Source organism: Mesoplodon mirus (assembly GCF_964341445.2).
Source record: "Mesoplodon mirus genome assembly, chromosome: 2".
NCBI lineage: Eukaryota > Metazoa > Chordata > Mammalia > Artiodactyla > Ziphiidae > Mesoplodon > Mesoplodon mirus.
Genome location: NC_138977.1, coordinates 198721957 through 198742642, shown reverse-complemented (window position 1 = coordinate 198742642; position 20686 = coordinate 198721957). Strand labels below are relative to the sequence as shown.

The 20686-nt window shown below is 41.9% G+C and overlaps 2 protein-coding genes across 2 annotated transcripts in view; one reads left to right on the top strand and one right to left on the bottom strand.

Annotated features, from left to right (window-relative positions):
* BLNK (B cell linker) overlaps positions 1 to 20686 on the top strand; it is an 82787-nt gene that overhangs the window by 57901 nt on the left and 4200 nt on the right. The window contains exons 8-16 of the mRNA XM_082633582.1: positions 32 to 103; positions 7136 to 7208; positions 8943 to 8970; positions 9769 to 9811; positions 12045 to 12132; positions 12696 to 12727; positions 16143 to 16219; positions 17046 to 17129; positions 19763 to 19918. Coding sequence (XP_082489708.1) covers positions 32 to 103; positions 7136 to 7208; positions 8943 to 8970; positions 9769 to 9811; positions 12045 to 12132; positions 12696 to 12727; positions 16143 to 16219; positions 17046 to 17129; positions 19763 to 19918 — 653 coding nt within the window. The remainder of the gene's footprint in view (positions 1 to 31; positions 104 to 7135; positions 7209 to 8942; positions 8971 to 9768; positions 9812 to 12044; positions 12133 to 12695; positions 12728 to 16142; positions 16220 to 17045; positions 17130 to 19762; positions 19919 to 20686) is intronic.
* Positions 10370 to 20686, bottom strand: part of ZNF518A (zinc finger protein 518A) — a 52490-nt gene continuing 42173 nt past the window's right edge. The window contains exon 7 of the transcript XR_014295078.1: positions 10370 to 11336. The gene's annotated coding sequence lies outside the window, so the exon portion shown is untranslated. The remainder of the gene's footprint in view (positions 11337 to 20686) is intronic.

Below are 20686 nucleotides of genomic sequence, written 5' to 3'. Positions count from 1 at the left end.
ATTATAATATAGGTGTGATTTTGTGTTTCAGCTCCCATGGTGAATAGATCAACCAAGCCAAATAACTCCTCAAAGCCAGCCTCACCTCCAGGGACAGCTTCAGGTAGAGTGTACACATGATCTGGTGGTTTTGTTTCTGTTTTTTTAATTGTGAAATTACTACATTTGGGGGTTTCATTTTTAATATGTTCTAAATAAGACAAACAACTCAGAGCGAATATTAATAATCCCTTGTATTTCCAAATGTCCTAATAAATGGTAACAGAGGCCTTCTCCTCATGCTCATCCACTGTCTGGGGGCACCTATGTGAGGGGACCCTCGCCCCCGTGCCACTGCACCTCTATCAGACAAGTCCTTTTTTTCGTCCTACCTCTCTGGGCACTTGGCTGGCTTGCCCTCCTTCTCCCCTCCCCTGATGAGGACACCTGCACCGTGCAGCCTCAGCCCTCTGCTCTTCCTTCAGAACGTCGTGCGGTTAAGAGCTTGGGTTATGGGCCAGGCATCCCAGTGCTCCCCATTATCAACTGTGTCACCTTGGGTCTGTACTTCACCTCTCCAAGCATCACATTTTCTCATCGGTAAATGGAGATAACAGCCCATGCCCTGAGACAGGAGAATTCTGAAATTGTGAATGGGAAATTCTTAATGCAGTGCCTGGCACACAGTAGGTGCTCGGTAGAGTAGTATTTTTCACTTCTTTCCAGTGTATCCATTCTTCTGGCTTCACTTCTCTGGTCTAAGCTGATAACTCTCTGGTGTCCAACCTTGACCTTTCTTCCCTTCTGAACACGTTGACCTTCCCACTACCTCAGTGTATCCATCACCCCTACCCTTCGGGCATCCATATTCCTCTTTACACATCAGCCTCCAGGCTCCATGTCTCAGAGGGCCCATGTTCTTTCCCACTTCTGCTTTGCTTTTTCCTGAATTTGCTGTTCTATTTTAGTTGCCGCCACCTGAACCAGGCTTTCTTTACTTTATCACTTCATACCTTCTGTCTTACAGAGTCCACTAGCCATACTCTTGCCTCTAGGCTCTCTCCTCAGTCACTGAGATGAGCTTCTGACCCCCTCCAAATGTTGCTAGCTTCATTCCATTATAAAGTTAGTTTTTACCATGTCATCCCTACCCAAACCATGAACACTCAGTGGTTCCTAGGTGTCTCCTGTAGGGTTTGGCAACCCCCAGACTGAGGCCCACAGTACTGAGTGGCGCCCATACCCCAACCCTTTTACAGCACAGAGAGGTGCAGGAGCTTCCTCAACAGCATTCCCTCCTTCTCCTCTCCCCCACCCTGTACCAAACACACACACGCGCGCACACACACACACACACACACAAACACACACACACACAAACACACACTCCCTTCTCTCCCAGACCTGAAGGCTGAACACACACACACACACACACACAAACACACACACACACAAACACACACTCCCTTCTCTCCCAGACCTGAAGGCTGAACACAGAGACTGGGAGACTGACCTCTGCTTTCAGGGACGTGCTCCTTGAGAGAAAACGAAAGAAGAGTATTTTAGAAAATCTTTTCCTAGACTCATTTCCTGTGCAATTGCTCACCCTCTTCACAAGTTCTTATTTATCCTCCCCCTCGGAATCCACAGGCTCTTTATACTTGGGGACTGGAGGTCAGAGGCATCTTATCCAGCTCATCTTAATTTCTGGGAACAAATGTCAACACACCAACCTAAAATGGCACGGCGAGGTTGCTTTGGTCCCAACTGAAACAGAGACTCCTGACACGTGATAACTCAGAAGGGCTGTTATTACTGGAATAGAAAACCTTTCACTGAAACAGATAAATGAAGGCTTAAACCCTCCTTTAGAGTAATAGTTTAATACTCTCTGGTGCTTACATCTTAAAATGCTCTTCTTGCCTTACACAGACCTCTTCTTCCTAAAACACACCCAATACTCCAATCAGCCTGTCTTTCCCATAAGACTCTCAGCTCCATGTCTTGCTCATAGCTGTGTTTCCAAGGCCTAGACAGGACCTGGCTCAGAGTAGGTGCTGAAATGGTAGATGGGTCAGTTGGTTGAGAGAGCGATTGAGTCCCCCAACTCTGGCTGTCTTTAAGGAATCACATGGCCCCATCATGAAGGCATTAGCCCACTGGATTTATTATTCATTAGTTTTATATTAACCTAGTATAGCTATATTTTATCACTAGAGGCATCAGATGAAGAAACAAAACCTGAACAAGAAAATAATTTCCTGGTTAAATGATTATTGGGTATAGACAGGAGGAAGTTCAGGAGGAGGAAGGAAGTGAGATAACTTGAGGGAGGGGGGGCGCGGGTAGGGAACAAACCTGAACAGTTAGAGGGAGTTTCTGAGTGTGCAAACAATACAGTTTTCAGAGATGATTTTTATAAAAGGAATAATCAGACTACTTGCCTGTGTCTTTAAATAACTGATCATTGTCTTTAAAGCCTTCAGAAAGTTCCCTGATAGGCATCATGAAAGTGCTAAGGTGTCAGGGGTTTCTGTTAAAGTCCCACACCACGACACTTGCCTCTGGTTAATGTTGCTTTTGGCTCTTTGATGGCTAATAAGGTGCTGGCCGCAGATTACATAGCGAATTAGGTGCAGAGGTAGGCTCTCCCTCTCCTTCATGTTCCATACTGGGAAGTACAGTAGCAGGAGTTAGCACAGACTCCAAAGCCAGAGGGTCCAAGTCTTCACTCACTAGGTGCCAGACTTTGAGCAAGCTAAGTAATCCCTCCGTTTCTTAGTTTCCTCTCCTGAAAAAAATGAAGGGGAAAATGGCACCTATGCCTAGGGGTATTGTGAGAATTACATGAGTAAAAAGATATGAATCACACTCATAAAATGATAGCTCTTTGTGATTTATTATTGTTATTGTTCAGAATCCCTTGTTTAACCTGCCTTGATTCATGACCAGTCTGGCACATCACCCGGTACACATCTCAGAGAAGTGTTTCTTCCTTTCCATATAAAGTTTTACTCTAAATTTCGGGGTTTTTCAACCTCAACACAGTTGGCATTTGGGGCTAGGTGATTTTTGTTGGAGCTGTCCTGTGTATCGCAGGCTGTTTAGCAGCATCCCTGACCTCTGCCCACTAGATGCCACTAGCACCCCCTTCCCCAGTAGTGATAGGCAAAGATGTCTCCAGTCATTGCAGAAAGTCCCTGGAGGAGGGGGACAAAATCACTCCCAGTTAAGAAGCACTGGTCTAAACAAACTGAAAGACTGAAGTCCATTGTGATTTATCTCTAAATGAGCATTTAGAAGAAGGCAGCGCAACCTCTGGCTAATTTGTAGCTTTTGTCAGAAAAGGGTAGACAGAGCATGTATTTCTGAGCTTGCTCTAAGTAAACAGCATTTTTAAAGTATTCTATCTCTTTATTTCTTAAAATAGGGGAGGAGTTTCGGAATTTACAGTTCCCTGCTAATATGCAAGCAGAATTTTACCCATAGCCCAAATTATTCTTAAGTTGTTAAATTAAATCTCTTTTATGTATTTTGTAAGAGTTCATATAGTACCTGAGAGTAAGGGATGCTTCGGCTCGTATGCAAGCCCCACTAATGGTAATAGGGTGTCTATAACAGCTAAAAGAGAGTTAAATCCCAAGGGCTTACAATGCCAACACTGAGATCATTAAGAATAAGGAAACCTACCACCACTGTATGCAAAACTGAAAAGAGGATGATGCATAAAATATACATGATAGAAGGAAAAAGTAAGGGTAAATTGTTTTCCAAGTTAGGAAACTTCGGTAAGCACCGGCTTGTGCAAGGCCTGTGCTGTTAAATCAAACCTTAACATAACTTTTTGCTCCCTATGATTTAAACAAAGATGATTTTTCTCTTTTATTAGTATGCTTTTGGACACATCTCCCTCTATTGCATCCCCAGTTTCTCCCTTGGAGCTTTCCAACCAAGAATTCGGCTTGGCCAGGAAGCAGGGATCCTGGCAATGAGAAGGGTACAGTGTTGTCCTACCCCAGCCATGACCCGGGGTCTGACTTCAGCCAGGGAGGCAGAGAGGACCACTGGCCTACGAGGAGTAACTCTCCATCCTCCCGTGGGCATTCACAAAAGCAGCCCTCTGTTTCACTAATATTTCCCCACATAAGGGAGAAGCAGCAAGTGAATCTGACATGCCAAATCATGCCCCAGAGTAACATTATGAGATATTGGCTAGAGAGGACACTGCCTGCCTAGGCTTTCAACTTGAATGGCCTTGGTTTCCAACCCTGGCCCTGCCCGTTAACCTCTCTGAGCCTCTGTTTGCTCCCCTTTATGTTATGTGAGGCTTAGAAGTGGCACATGTGAAGTAACTGGCACAGTGCCCGGCACCTAGAGATACTGCCGTGGTTGATAACAAGATGAGAAAATGAAAATAACAATAATCATATTTACTGAGATCCTTTATGAGCTATAACTTATGTATCATAAAACTCACTCATTTTACATGTATAATTCAATGTTTTTTGTAAATCATTACATTTATAGAGTTTTGTAACCAGCACTACAATCCAGTTTTAGAAACTTTCTGGGCCTACCCCAACTCCAAAAAAGCCATTATGCTCATTTGTGGTCAGTGCTGTTCCCATCCTCAGCCCTGGGTAACCCTGATCTGCTTTCTGTTGCTATAGAGTTGCCTTTTCCAAACATTCATATAGATGGAGTCATATAATATGCAGTCTTTTCCATCTCACTCCTTTCACTTAGCATAACATTTTTGACCCTCTAAACTTTCAGTCCCTTTCCAGCAATATTACTTTATATTTGGCTAATTCTTTACATGTTCAAAGTTACCTTATTACCTAATCACAGTAACTCTGTGTTAGATAAAGTAGCTAGTGGCATCCCCATCTCACAGAGGGGGAAACTGAGGCATAGTGGCTCATAAGAGGTCACACAGCCAGTTTGGTGGCAGAGAAATAACTAGAACCCTGTCTTCCTGCTGCAAAACCAGAGCTTGTACTGGACTCCACCACCACAGAGGACAGCCAGCATGCCCCTCCCTCTCCTCTGATTGCAGAAGTTATTTACGAGGAGGGAAGGGGAAAGGAAGACGTTGGCCGACTGTTTGCAGATATGAAGGAAAGGGAAGCTTAGTAAAGAAGCCAGGCAGTAGATATGACAACAGTAACATGCCCAGGCCAAGCGAGCCCTTGGTGAAAAGAGAGGGGACCCCTGGGAGGAAATTCTGACTTAGACCTTCTTTCTGCTTCCTTATTTTTCAGACGAGGATTTTTTTTCTCTTCCCTGAAACTTTCTATCAACAACTATGAGTAGCCAAGTGTATTTTCACAATGTGAATCTTAAGTATTGAGAATGTGAAGAACAATATCAACTTGATACCCTTGCTAATAAAACACAGTTAGACTCATACTACTACATATTCAGATGACATTTCCATTTATTGTCGGAGGAAATGTTAAAAATTCCATATGTAGTTTCTTTCTCAAAATGTTTTTAAAAATCCCATCCGGTTGAGAGTCCACCTGCCGATGCAGGAGACATGGGTTCGTGCCCCGGTCCAGGAAGATCCCACATGCCACAGAGCGGCTGGACCCGTGAGCCATGGCCGCTGAGCCTGCACGTCCGGAGCCTGTGCTCTACAACGGAAGAGGCCACAACAGTGAGAGGCCCGCGTACAGCAAAAAAAAAAAAAAAAAAAAAAAAAAAAAATCCCATCCGGGTCAGCTTACATCTAAGTAAGGGTTACATGGGAGGGGCCGTTCCTTCACCAGATGCCACTGGTGAATGCTTATGGAAATTAGCCCTATGTAAGGACTATGTGTAGAAAGAGTAAATGGGCTCTGAGTGAGAGCCTGAAGGCCTCTCTCTAGTCAAGTACATGAGAATGAACTTTATGATCTCTGCATTTAATACTTTTCGAGGACTTTTTCCCTTTTTTTGTGTTTGGAATAGGTGGTCCTGACAGATGAGGTGGCATGGGGGTGCATGTGTCTTCTCTTGTTATAAATTTTGAGAGGGCAGAAGCCTATGTCTACTTCTTCAGTTCTTCCACAGTCCCTAACACAATGCCTCCAAGGGCTTTACACATAGCAGGTTCTCAATAATTCTTGGTAATAGATTATTACCTCAGTGTTTACTTATGTGTGCTTTATCTTGCAAACTCAAACAATACATACTGTGGGCAAGTCCAACCTATATGTACAGAGTATCCCCTTTAAGTCCATTAGGAATTGTGGACTTACAAATGTAGTAAGTTCTTAATTAAAACATTTATTCAGTTCAATTTAATTCAGTAGAGAGCCTTTATCTCACTGAGCAGTAATGTCCAGGCAGGCGGTATCAGCCTGAGAGGAGGCAGCTGGGACGCGCTGAGGGGAGCTGGCTTAGCTCTGGCCTCTCCCCATCCAGGCCTGCTCCCTATCTCAGCAGTGAATCTCTGCCTGTCTCTCACCTTCTTCCCTCATAACGATGCTCTGGCTTCTATCTTCAGGTAGAGGGAGGGGAAATGGGCGCGGTGGACAAGGCCTTCTGGGTCCCTTCTGTGACTTCAGAAGATGAGATTTGGGTAATAGCTTGCTGCTTCTCTCCATTTGTCTATTTCTGCAATGAGCAAAGGCCCTAAGAACTCAGAGATGAATGAATGAATGAGTGTTCTCCAAATGTGAGGTTAGGTTTGTGTACTGTGTAAATGTGGTTAGGAACGAGCAGTGTCTATAGGTGTGATCAGGAGTGGTGGGTCTGTGCCCCCCTGTCTCTAGGCACTGCTGTTGTGCACATTTGTGCAGTGCATATGGATACAAGTGTGGGCTCTTAGGTCCCTTCCATAGGAACCCTTGTGAGCTCTTATTGAGCCCACAGAATCAGGGGCTCTGAACTTGTCCCACGGGGGAAATGAGAAGGTCATTTAGCAATGTTTAGATGGAGTTCCTAAATAACATCCTAGTTTTGAGCTTATAAATTGGCATTTATAAAATGTTTCATCACCTTTGCCTATAGGTTTTCCCCAAAAACTTCAATGTAACTACTTATATATGCTTAGCTGAAAGTAAGAAAAAACGTGCATGTATTTCTGAGCCTGCCAGCAAGGCCAGCTCACTGTGACCATCAGCCTCAGCTCAGGGCTAGAGACTAACCTGTGTATATGTCTGCGCAGGTCGAAAGAGCGGGGCCTGGGACTCTAAGTCAACCTCTTCACCTGCTGCGCCATCCCCACTGCCCAGGGCTGGGTAAGTTCCTGTTGCAGAGAAGCGACTCTGTGAATTCAGTGTATGGTCTCCATCACTGCTGTGAGCAGAGCTGCCTGGAATCCACAAAGGAGTCCTGCCTGAGAATCTGGGGGCCAGAGTGGGGTGTTTTCCTGCTGTTTCCATTCAGAAGCTTACCTGCCCAAGCTCATATGCAGGTGCACCTAACATTACAATAGGTGTGTTACTGAAGAGTGTGGAAATGAAACCCTATTGCCCTGGTCTTCTCCACACCCATGCATGCTTCAAGTTGGACTAGGGGTGTTCCTGCTGACATCAAAAACTAGTAGTCTTTCCTCCCATAAACTTCTAGCTAAATCTTGAGCTCACTGACTTGTGTTCCACAAGACACAAGCTCCAGCACCTGAATAATTTTAAGACCCACCAGCAGGTTTCATCCCTACTTCCTACTCCTCAGTTTCTCTTCCAAGTAGTTAGTGATCTGCAAACAAATGTGTACACAGAGCAGCATGCACTGGGTGTTCAATCAAAGCAACACTGCCAAGGTTCCTTTCAAAAGGGAGATGAGAGAGTCATTCTTTCTCATTGAACTTAGAAGAGCTTTGTAAGATATTGGGTGAATGTAACGTGTTAATATCACAGTGACCCCATAATTTCATATTGGCTCAATAGGTTATTTTAAAAGCACATTTAAATCTGTCCAAAGCAAGCCTGCATGGTTATAGCCTTAATTCTGCCTCTGAGTAAAGCAAAGAAATTCTCCATTTCAGGGGTTTATTAAACAAAACGCTGCACACTTCTCTCTTGCCTTAGGTTTATCACTTCAGGCAAGTTACTTAGTCTCCAAATCTCTAAAATGTAATAAAAACACCCATTTAAAAAGGACAGTGTGAGGTTTAAAAAATATGTGAAGAGCCTAACCCAGTGCCAGGTGTCTTAGAGGCACTTGGGAATTGTTAGTATTCTTCCCCCAATCTTCCAGCTCTCAGCCAAAACAAAGTGAAAGATAGAGAGAAAGCCAGTGTTCAAAATAAACATGGAAGAGAATTAGAGAGCGTTAGCAATATTAGAGTCCAATCTCTACTGAACTAAGACAGACCAGTACGTTAGGCCAGGAAAGCACCTTCAGGACCAGAGATCAGAGTGGGTTTCCAACTTGTGTTGTGTCGGTCTTGGGTTTATCTGTTTGGAATGAAATTCTAGGCAGACGTCTAGCAGAGAAGAGTCACCTGAAGCAGGGGGAACATTGGCGTGGGGAGGTGCTGGCTACAAATGTACCTGCTTGGCCACCCTCATGTCTCCACCCTCCTTCCCCAGACAGTAGCCCTGGGGTGCTGCTGGGGGAAGGGACGGCTCTACATACACACTTTGAAAACGCTGATTCTGGTCCTCATTTTACAGATGAAGAAACTAAAGTTCAGACTGGCCCTCACAGCTGAGAGAAACAGGCCTGAGGTCACAGGGTAATCAGTAGCAGAACTGGAACAAGAGCTCAGTTATCCTGATTCCCTGGCAACTGGTGCTCCTGTTTATCCCCATTAACCCCTTTGCCATCTGTCAGCAGACCCTATCTGAGGCTAGAAGGATCATGGCTAAATCCTGCTTTCATCCCTCTCTTCCCTTCAAGGATAGTCTTCCTACACACTTGTATCACTTTCATTATTCTAGTTTAAATTTGAGAGTAAAATGATAAGTCCTCAGCTCCTCTTTATCTTTGTTGTGTTTTAACAAAGCCAATCTCTTTTCATCCCCCAGGAAAAAAACAGCTACGCCACTGAAGACGGTGAGTTAATTCTGCATTTAAATGTGCTTCAGGTTTCCCGCAATGTTTATTCTTGTCCACTTATTTAAAGTTGATGATGCTTTTTCCGCTAAGGTGAACACAGCAATCATGTTGCTGCCTAGATGGTCCAAGAGAAACTTGGGATCCTCACTTGGGAGGGAAGGTGCTGCATGGGAGGCTCACATCCTCCCTGAACCCGGCGGCTTCACTGAATGTGAACGGGCCGATCAGCGGTCAGGCTCCCTGCGTCCCAAGACCTTTGTCTTCCCCTGTGTCTGCTTCCCACCCGCTGGCCTGGGAACTAATGACTGACAACCGCATATCAGGCACAAAGGCCTGAGTACACTCAACTTCTGGGCAGAACGTGGGGAACCTGGGCCAGCCCACTATTCGAGGAAGCCCACTTTGACCTGTTATCTGTACTGTAGCCTGCCATCTACAGTCCCTTACAAACACCAAGATGGTGGGGCCCTGAGACCAAAGCCAGATGCCAGATTTCCACTGCATAAGCACTACTGCCCAGCAGCTGCTGGGGGTCATGGTATCCACCAACCCTGTTGACAGAGTGGGGAGGCCAGGATGACACCGCTCCTTTCCACACTTCCAGTCCATTGTCACTTAATGCAAAAGTGGGCTGGGGGACTGTGTGTTTTTAATTGTTGGTCTTGTGACTGAAAGAAAAGCTATGCATCAAAGAAATGTTCTCCCCCAGTATTTATTTTAATAATATTGCTTTGACTTTTATTTCCACATACCCCTGTATTGAAGATCCTTGCCTTTCTTTTTTTTTTTAAATAGACTCCAGTTGTCTCTCAACAGAATGCCTCAAGTGTTTGTGAAGGTAAGCCTATTTTACTTTGACAGATGAGCATGTCCTCTGAAAGTTATTTTGATTAAGGATTTGTATACAAATGTATTTCTAAATTTCTTTAATTATTCATAAGGCAACTGTGAACATAAAACTCAATTTTCTAAACAGAACAGTCTTTACTTTGCCATGAGTAGTGAGTAGCAAAGCTGATCAGGACCTGAGCTTGCCAGGCTGCACCTTTGGGGCAGGCCACAGTCTACATGCCCAAAACCTGCCTGTTTGTAGACAGATATGACTTGCCAGATACAGTGTCACAGTGTTACATAGGTGTGAAGACTTATTTAGAGCCAGTCACGTATCTTAGAATTAATGGCTAAGTTAAGGTAATGAATTCTTAAAAACCTGTTTGTTCGAACAAGTTCTTGTGCTAAGTTTTCAAAATAATGTTTCCTGAGTTCAAACATCTATCTTAGTACATCTTCAAATGCTTCCCTTACGTCGTTTTATCATAACCTAAAACCCTTATGTATACTTTTTATTAGAACTTTACCATTTAAAAAAAAATTGTATTTGAAAAATACTGGGGAGAAAAAAAACAGAAAGAAGAATCATCCATAAGCTCAACACTTAAAACACTATATAGAAATTAAAATCCTGCACCCGTCTAATTCCAATCTTGAAGGTACCCGATGTTAAAAGCTCACCATTTCCTGAGTTAATGTGGGCACACCTGGTCTCACAATGGACGGTAGACATTTTCTGAATGTGCATTACAACTCACCTGTCTGCTTTGACTGCTCTGTTGAGTTTTTTTACATCATTTCCCACATCTTTCTCCCAGGCTGTTCCTGAGGTACCGCTCCCTTCCTGTGTCTTGCTTTCTTCTGCCTTTCCTGATGCTTTTGCCTTGCTGTCCTTCCATTCCTTACAGTCTTCCATGCCTGTTGAGCAGGGAGCTTGGAGTGATAATGGAGCGTTAGGGTGAGCCTCTGTAGGAAGTAAGTACAACCCTGTGCAAATTTCATGGCTTCAGAAGCTTCTGAAAACCATCAGAGAACAGGCTCTTGGCATGTCCCATGCGGCTCGGGTGTCCTCATTCCCAAAGGGCTCCCAGTGCAGGAGCGTGGTCTCTCATTTCAAGAGTAGAGGCAATGGCCATCCAAACCCAAAGTGGGTGAGTGGCCTCTTCTGACCTAGGAAGGAAGCCTCCTGGAGGACGAGGGCAAAAGCAGGAGTGGTCAAAGCTCATCAGGCCGTGGGGAACCAAAGTGTTCATTGTTTCTCCTGAAATTACCATGTTGTAAAGTCATGAACAAAACATCTCACGTGGCAGCTCGAAGTAACTTGACACAAACTTGAAACAGTCTTCAGAGATTCAAAGCTTCTGAATTTCTCTGCACCTCAAGAAACCCTGAAGTCCATCATCATTTATGTGAATCTTTGAGTTCTTACTGCTTTTATTTATTTTGGGTTCCTCTAATGGGAGATCAGTAGTTCTCAAACTTTCTTCCATGCAGGAGACAGACCTTTGGACATACCCAGATTTTAACACACCCTAGATGAAATTCGAGGGAGAATAAAGCATTACAATAATTTAGAATCACTTTTATTAGCGGTTCAGCAATAAATGTTCTTCAACATAAACTTCTTAGATTTCAGGTTATGCACATTTCCCTGCAAACTAATTGTAACGCCACCCTTTCCTCTCTCACTCAGGAAAAGAGTGAAATGCAAGTGAGATTTAACGTTATTATAGGGATAACCTTAAATTTGCTCAATTAATTTTTCAAAAAAGTAGATCATTCGCAAACGCTGATATTTTACTTCTTATCAGTAAGAAATTACTTATACCATGTCTTATGACTAATGAAGACACACCAGGGTGTTGTAACACCTATGTGGAGGCCACATAGAAATCAGGGGTGGCCAAAGCTTGTACATCTTCTGGCTTTTACTTGTAATCACACACCTAAAGGTCCAGATTCCACAGGTTCAGTCCCCATGTATTTGTACATTGCCAAGAGGTGGATGCAGAGGTGGTAGGTAGGGTGTGCTTGTAACACTGCTGAGTAGGAGTCCTGGTCTTAATAGCTCAGACACATGACCACACTGACAGGTGCAAAAAGGGATGACATCCTGGTGAAAGACATGCTCATGAGAAGACATGTGACCAAATCTGGTTCCTCTTGGTTGATGTTTCTGGGTTTGGGCATGGGGACAGACATTTCACCTTAATCCTACTATGATAATTTTCTTAATGCAGAAAAACCTATACCTGCTGAACGCCACCGAGGGTCTAGTCACAGACAAGAAAATATGCAGTCACAAGTTTTTCCTCCTCCTGCCCAGAAGTAAGAATTCTTTCCTTTAAAAATAAGTTTCCTTGGGACTTCCCTGGCAGTCCAGTGGTTAGGACTCCACGCTTCCATTACAGGGACCATGGGTTCAATCCCTGGTCGGGGAACTAAGATCCCACATGCCGTGTGGTGCAGCCAAAAAAAATAAAGTTTCCTTAACAGCTGCATTGTTATACTGCACAGAAGCACTGGCTTGTTGTGATTGGTAAAGATTTAATATTTCATTGCTTTGCAATGAAATTTAAAAAGGTGTTAAGTAGGTAACAACTTTAAAAAAACTGCTTAGAATTACAGAGACTGAACTAATATTTGGGTTAATTATTGGACTTAACTAAAAAATAACACTAGTCAAGTCTCCTCTTTTTATAAAATTAAAGGGAACAATTTTACTTATCTTGAAGGTTTTGGTGCCTCTCCTATCTTTAGATATGTGTTATTGGCCATTCCTGTTGATCCTTTGTGATGCACCTGTTCTGAGTATCTTCAGTGCAAGCAAAAAGTCAAACTTATTCATCTTGTGCTTTGCCCTTTAATTAATCTGAAATTCTTTCTTTCAGACCAATTCATCAAAAACCCATACCTCTGCCAAGTAAGTACAATGAAGGCACAAAGAGCAATATCAGGTATCGGCTAAGGCTGGCTCTTCACGTCTGAGCCACCTGGGGGTCCAGTGCAACACTGCCTCTTCCAGCTGGAGTATCTTAGTATCCTCTCTAGCTTGTTTCCTCATCTATAAAATGGGGCCAAGAATATTTATTTCATGGAGCTGTTCTGAAAAGTAAATAGATTTGAGATCATTTTTACTTTTTTCTTTTTGAGTTTTGATTGAATATTTTACTGGTCATACTGGTCATCTTTTATTTATTTAATTTTTTTTCACAACAACAATACAACTATTTTCAAAATAAGATGATTAAGTAAAACAACATATTGTGCTTGGTACATAAAAGGTCTTCAATAAATGATAGCTATTTAAATTGAATCTAAAATACATTTTAATGATTGTAAAATATATCTACAGAGGGTGCCCTGAAAAGAAGATCTGGCAAATATCTGGATAATTTTCCCTAGGCTAATAATACAATACCCTAAAAATATATGAAGTCAGACTTACAGAACACAACTGCCCAAACCTTGATTTACTTTCTACTCAATGTAGGAAAAAAATGAAAACACAAAATAAAACCCTACTGTACATGGATAATTTGGAAAATATTCCAAAATAATCGATTCAATAAATTTAAATAAAGAGAATAATTATTATATACAAAAAGTATGTGTGTTTATATAAACATAAATCTGTTTCTTAGGCTTTAATTGGATTTTTGATTCATCTTAAATAAAAGAAACAAACTTTCCTAAAATTCTGAACACAAAGTGAAATGGTATAGCTATAGAAATTTTATTGTTTTTTTATTATGTAAAGCTTTATTATACCCTTTATTGTTTTTCAACCCAAGTCATTCTTTCAATTGACAAATTCTTATTGACTCTCTGCCATGTGCCAGGCAATATTTTAGACACAGAGGATACAGCAGTGAATAAAACAGAGTCCCTTCCTTTATGGAGCTTCTTTTCTACTAGAGGAGAAATAAACAACTAGATAAGCCATACAATATCAGGCAAATGTTAAAGTGATATAAAGAAAAATAAAGCAAGGTGGCAGCAGGTGGGTACAGAGAGGAATGGAGACAGTGAGAGCTGCTATGGTCAGGGAAGACCTCACCTGTAAAATGGGGTCTGATAGCTCCTCCCATAAAGGGCGCAAGTGAAGGCAAAGTGAGCTAAGATGTGAGAAACAGGATAGGGCTGGCACATATTCAGGGCTCAGAAAATGTCAGCCTTGAACTCCCCCAACTGCCCAAACTGCGGAAACCACCAACCTCCTTGTACTATGTACTTTAGGAGAGCGTGACCTCCCACCCTCTTTTGCTGCTCCCACCCAGGAATACTGTCCCCACCTGTCAGAACACAGCCTTCCTTCATACTCAGCCCTCCTGGGCCTGCCAAGCCCTCATTGCTCCCTCCTGTTAACAATGGTGGCTGTCACCTTTGAACGTCCAGGGCACTTTTATCTGAAGCAGTTGGTTCATCTAAGCCTGTTTCTCTTGCAGACTTCCCCTCCTAAGAAAGGACAACTCTAGTTGCTCTGATCAAAAACCTTAGAGTCACCCATGACTCCTCACTTGCTTTCTTTTTTTTTTTTTTTATAAATGTATTTATTTATTTTTGGGTGCATTGGGTCTTCGTTGCTGCATGTGGGCTTTCTCTAGTTGCGGCGAGCGGGGGCTACTCTTCGTTGCGGTGCGCGGGCTTCTCATTGTGGTGGCTTCTCTTGTTGCGGAACATGGGCTCTAGGCGTGCAGGCTTCAGTAGTTGTGGCACGTGGGCTCAGTAATTGTGGCTCACAGGCTGATTTGCTCTGCAGCATGTGGGATCTTCCTGGACCAGGGCTTGAACCTGTGTCCCCTGCATTGGCAGGCAGATTCTTAACCACTGTGCCACCGGGGAAGTCCCCTCACTTGCTTTCTTCACACACCTTCCAGCTGTTCCTTCAAAATACATTTGGAATCCAGTCACTCTCGCTAATTCTGCTGACGCCATCTGTTCCAAGCCACGATCACCTCCTGCCTGGGCTTGCAAAACTCAACTGGCCTCCTCTCTCTGCTCTCGCCCCCTTCTATCTATTTCCAGCCCTGGAGTCAGAGTGACCTTGTTAAAAGACAGGCAAATCACACTATTCTGTTCAAAACCCTCCAAAAGCTTCCCAGACCATGCTTGTTAAAGCTCAAGTCATGCTAAGTGTCCACTGGATCCCACAAACCTGGTCCCTTCACCACCTCCTGTATGACTTCATCCCTTATTCTTCACCCCTTTTCTCACTGCAGTCCAGGCACAGTGGCCCCTTCTCTATTCCTCAAATATGCCAGGCCCTTGCATTCACTGTTCCCTACACCTGCAACATTGTTTCCTCAGATATCCACAGGCCTCCTCCCTCTCCACCTACAGATCTTACCCAAGTGTCGCCTCAGTGAGGCTCTCCCTGACCAGCCTATTTAAACATACTACTTATCCGAAGCTATCCCCCACCCACTTCCCTGCCTATTTTTCTTCATAGCACTTATGACTTTGTAATATTGTATATATATTTACTTATGTCTTTTTTGCCTATCTCACTCCATTAAAATTTAAGCTCCAAGAGGGAGGGGCATTTTGCTGTTTTGTTGACTGCTGTATATTCCCAAAGCCTTGTCCATGGCAGGTACACAATAAAGAATGAATGACTGAGTGGATGAATGAATGAATGAATACAGCTAAGTATTTTCTCCATTTCATGTGTCTCCATGTCTCCACATTTAGACGGTAAACTCCTTGAGGGAGTTTATGCCTTAGGGCAGAAATTCTCAATCATTTTGACCTCAGGACCATTCTAACACTCTTAAAATCATTGCAGACCCAAAGAACTATGGTTTATGTGTTTCTTTCTGATGATATTTAATGTATTAGTTAGAAGACATTTAAAACATTTATGAATCCATTTTAAAAATATTAAACTCATTACATGTTAACAACATATTTTTATGAAAAATATATATTTTCCAAGCAAAAAAAATTTAGGGGGAAGAGTGGCATTGTTTTACATTTTTAAAATCTCTTTAATGCCTGGGATAACAGAGGCAGCTGAATTCTCATATCTGCGTCTACATTCAATCTCTTACAATATGTTTTACTGGTCGAACTATATGAGGAAAATTGGGCATCACAGAGATATGTATTTGGAAAAAACCTCACAAATGCCCTGAAAGAATCTTGGGGATTCCCAGGGTCCTCAGACCTCACTTCGAGAAGCACAACTCTTAAGGATTTTTTGGTGTGTGTGATTTTTTTATGTGTGTGATTTTTCAGTGTGTGTGTTCCTTGTAGCTCCCAGCACAGTGTTGAGGTATAGGCAGAGTAACTGCTAAAATATAATGGGATCCACTGATTTTTCAAATCCCTTTCAGGATTTCCAGAAGGGGGAAGCCCAACTGTGGATGGCCCATTACCCAGCTTTTCATCTAATTCCAATTTGTCAGAACAGGTATGAAATGAACTCGTTATCAGTAAACTGCAGGAAAGGGCATGACTTCTTATAAGAGAGACTTTGGAGTGAAGCTTGGGAACAGATTCTATTTTAAGTGAGCCTGTGAGTTGTCATTTGCTGATGGGTACAGAATACATTTTTTTCCCAACTGTTAAGACTTTGCTCCATTTATTCTGATTTGTATTCTGGATGCCATAAATAACAATTGGTGTTTCTTCAAAACTAGCAAAGAAGTGTGTTGTTTTTATTGTTCTTCCTCTCACATAGATTCTATTTAAACTATGTAATTTTTTCAGAATAGATCTGTGGAGGCATATGATATTAAAACACATAAAATAGCAGTTTAAAAAAAGACAGAGAAAGGACTCGGTGTGCCCTTGGGCAAGTCTCTAAGCTTCCTCAAATGTAAAATAGGGATGACAGCATGTATTCGTCTTGCCTTCAAAGTTGTTACAAGAATCAAATAAGATATTTGTAAAAACACTTCGGAAATTATAAAACGCTCCACAAAGCAATGGTAAGATCATAATAGAAAGGGAGGTGATAACTTATTTAGGAGAAAGGAATAAATGGTTCAGGAATCTAGCAGGATTAGGTCTCAAGTTCAAATACTAAGTCTACCCCCTACAGCCAAACTGGGGAAAAGTCAATTATATAATCCTTGTGGTTGATCAAAAGAAGCATAAAACTCATTTTCAGATTACTGGCCCAAATGTACTTAGGCCTTTCTGGTAATGCAAAATGGGACTTTGTTTCTAGTGCACAGAAGGTTCAGTGTCATTGAAGGGCCATCTCATGCTTAATAATGCTCTCTCACTCACAGGAAGCTGACGTTCACTGTAAACCATGGTATGCTGGTGCCTGCGATCGAAAGTCGGCCGAAGAGGCATTATACAGATCAAACAAGGTCTGACCATTTTAAAGTCTCATGTTGTGTCCTCAGCCTATATTGGCACAGTTGTCATCCCGATAATATGCTAATTAAGTAATTGCAACAATTATGGATGCAGGGATCTTTTCTCTTTACTTACTCAAGAGGAACTGCCATCCCCTCCTCTCTTTGAAGCACCTCCCTCTTTCTTTGTTCCTCCATCTTATTGCTGCTTGTCCTTTCATCTATACATGGATCCATAGGCTCCACTGCTCTCCAAATAGTGGAAGAGAAGAAAGCTCTGGAGGGGATCTCTGTAAGGCTTGGTGCTACATGCGATCCATCCAGGAGTGAGATGTAACAGACTATTTTGGATCAATGCTTGGGATAAAAGATTGGGATCAAGATGGCAAAAAGTACTGGGAAGTAAATTTTTGGAGAGTCCAAGCCCAGTCATATAGGAACACTAGAACAGTCTGGACAATCCAAGATTAAAGTGCCACTTTTCTTTTTCTTTCTCTTTTCTCCGCCCACTTGCACCTTGCCTTGTCAGAATATACTGTTTTTTTGTGGGGTATTTTGGGCTGCATTGGGTCTTCGTTTGCTTTGTGTGGGCTTTCTCTAGTTGTGGCTAGCAGGGGCTACTCTTCGTTGTGGTGCACGGGTTTCTCATTGCGGTGGCTTCTTTTGTTGCAGAGCACGGGCCCTAGAGTGCAAGGGCTTCCATAATTGTGGCACATGGGTTCAGCAGTTGTGGCTCATGGGCTCTAGAGCAAAGGTTCAGTAGCTGTGGTGCACAGGCTTAGTTGCTCTGCAGCATGTGGGATCTTCTCAGACCAGGGATAGAGTCTCTTGTCCCCTGCATTGGCAGGCAGATTCTTAACCACTGAGCCACTAGGGAAGTCCAGAATATACTGTTTTCTGCCACCGTTGTTTAGTCCTAGCTCTACAATGAAATATAGTAAATGCTTTCCATCAGTCCTGTTGCTTCCTTAGTTATCTCTTTTTGTTTGGTGAAGCTCACCTGTAGTAGATTCTCAAGAAGGACTGTGCTTACGTTATTCCCTCAGTTCTTGCACGTTCGAAACTGTTTTTCATAGCCTGATACCCGGAGGAAATCTTGGCTGGATGTAAAATCCTTGGCTTGAGTTTTTAAAAGTGTTGCTCCACTGGATTGCCTTGATGCTTCTGAGAACTCTGATGCTAATGTTACTTTCTTGCCCTTATATGTAATTTGATATTTTAATCTGATGGCTCTGCAGATTTTTTTCTTTTTAAAGTCTAATAGTTTCACCAGATTATGTCTCTGAGTGGATTTCCAGGTTGATGTTTTCAGGTAGATGGAAACCCTTTCAATATGTAGATTTAAGTTTTCTCTTATTTCCAAAACATTTTCTTAAATTATAGTATTAAAGAGTAGTTCTGTTTCATTATTTTGTTTTTTTTTCAAGGACTCACATTACATGTATTTTAGACCTTTCTTTGGGGGGGTCTTTCTTTCAATCCAACCACTCTGATGTTATTGTACTTTTTTTTTTTTTTTAAATCTCTCTCTCTCTCTTTTTTTTTTTTTTCTTTCTTGGTTGTTTCCATGCCCTCCTTCAGTCATTTATTAAATCTTCATTTAAGGCTATTGTCCCTTGGGCATCTTGCAATTTCTTCTTCATTTCTGATACAGGTTTGTCTTTCTTTTCAACTTCTTTCCCAGGTTTTTGTTTTGTTTTGTTTTTTTAATTTATTTATTTATTTATTTATTTTTGGCTGCGTTGGGTCTTCGTTGCTGCATGTGGGCTTTCTCTAGTTGCAGTGAGTGGGGGCTACTCTTCGTTGCGGTGCGCAGGCTTCTCATTGCAGTGGCTTCTCTTGTTGCAGAGCACAGGCCCTAGGTACATGGGCTTCAGTAGTTGTGGGCTCAGTAGTTGTGGCTTGCGGGCTTGAGAGCACAGGCTCAGTAGTTGTGGTGCATGTGCTTAGTTGCTCCGTGGCATGTGGGATCTTCCTGGACCAGGGCTCGAACCCATGTCCCCTGCATTGGCAGGCAGATTCTTAACCACTGAACCACCAGGTAAGCACTTTTTCCCAGGTTTGATCAACTCTTATTGCATTCCTTCTTCCTGTTTTTGTCTATTTTTCATTCATAATTTTTGAATTTATGACTGTAGAATATTTTACAAGATATTTAATTAAATTTGGAATGTTGTGTTACAATTTTTTTTCTGCTTCAACATAAATTTTTGGAGAGAGAATTTTTATCAGCTGAAATGTTTTGATTCCCAATATTTGCTTTCTTCTTATAGCACTTTTGAATGGAATTTGTTTGATATATTTTTTTATTCATAGGCAATTTGTGAACATGGTTCCTAGTTCGAGAGTGCCCTTTAGGTTTGATCTTAATGTGTCCCTTCACGCATTTCCAAAGCCTATAAACGTAAGATCTTATTTGGTGCCTCAGAAAGCTAGCATTTACCTCTTTCAGAATTTTCTATAAGTATATATTTTACTGAAGTATTTTCTTGCAAAATAATAAAACAAGCTCTAATTGGTAATAAAAATCATATACCTAAATAATTACCTTTTGAATATAATATAGGTATTTTTCATAAACTGATTTTTAACCTATGGAAATACAAGTAACACTAATCATAATTATTCTTTCTTTTAATAAACAGGATGGATCATTTCTTATTCGGAAAAGCTCTGGCCATGATTCCAAACAGCCATATACACTAGTTGTATTTTTTAATAAGCGAGTATATAATATCCCTGTGCGATTTATTGAAGCAACAAAACAGTATGCTTTGGGCAGAAAGAAAACTGGTGAAGAGGTCAGTAATTTCTCTTCTAATCCAACTCTATAACTGTGTTTTGAGCACAATGCCATCATACTGTATTAGGTGCCAGAGATGAGGAGAAAGGATACAAGAGTACTTGGTCTAAGGCTTGCACATTGTCATAGAGTACGAGATAAAATACTATGTTTGGGCAGTATATCCTATGAGACAACAGAAAGGAGGAAAGACTGGTATGATGTAAAAGCTATATCTTTTATCCTGTTGCTTAATGAGGTCAGTCTGACTCAGCATTTTGTTTGTTTTGTTTTTTAGATTCCACATATAAGTGAAATCATATGGTATTTGTCTTTCTCTGTCTGACTTACTTTACTTAGTGTAACACCCTCTAGGTCCACCCATGTTGTCACAAATGGCACAATTTTTATGGCTGAGTAATATTCCATTGTATATATATAACATCATCTTTACCTATTCATCTTTTGACGGACACTTAGTTTGCTTCCATATCTTGGCTACTATAAATAATGCTTGTATGAACATCAGAGTGTATATATCTTTTTGAATTAGTGTTTTCATTTTCTTTGGATATATACCCAGGAGAGGAATTGGTGGATCATATGGCAGTTCTATTTTTAATTTTTTGAGGAATCTCCATACTGTTTTCCATAGTTGTCCTACCAATGTACATTCCCACCAACAGTGCACGCGGGTTCCCTTTTCTTCACATCCTCACAAGCATGTTGTTTCTTGTCTTTTTGATAATAGCCATTCTCACAGGTGTGATGTGATATCTCATTGTGG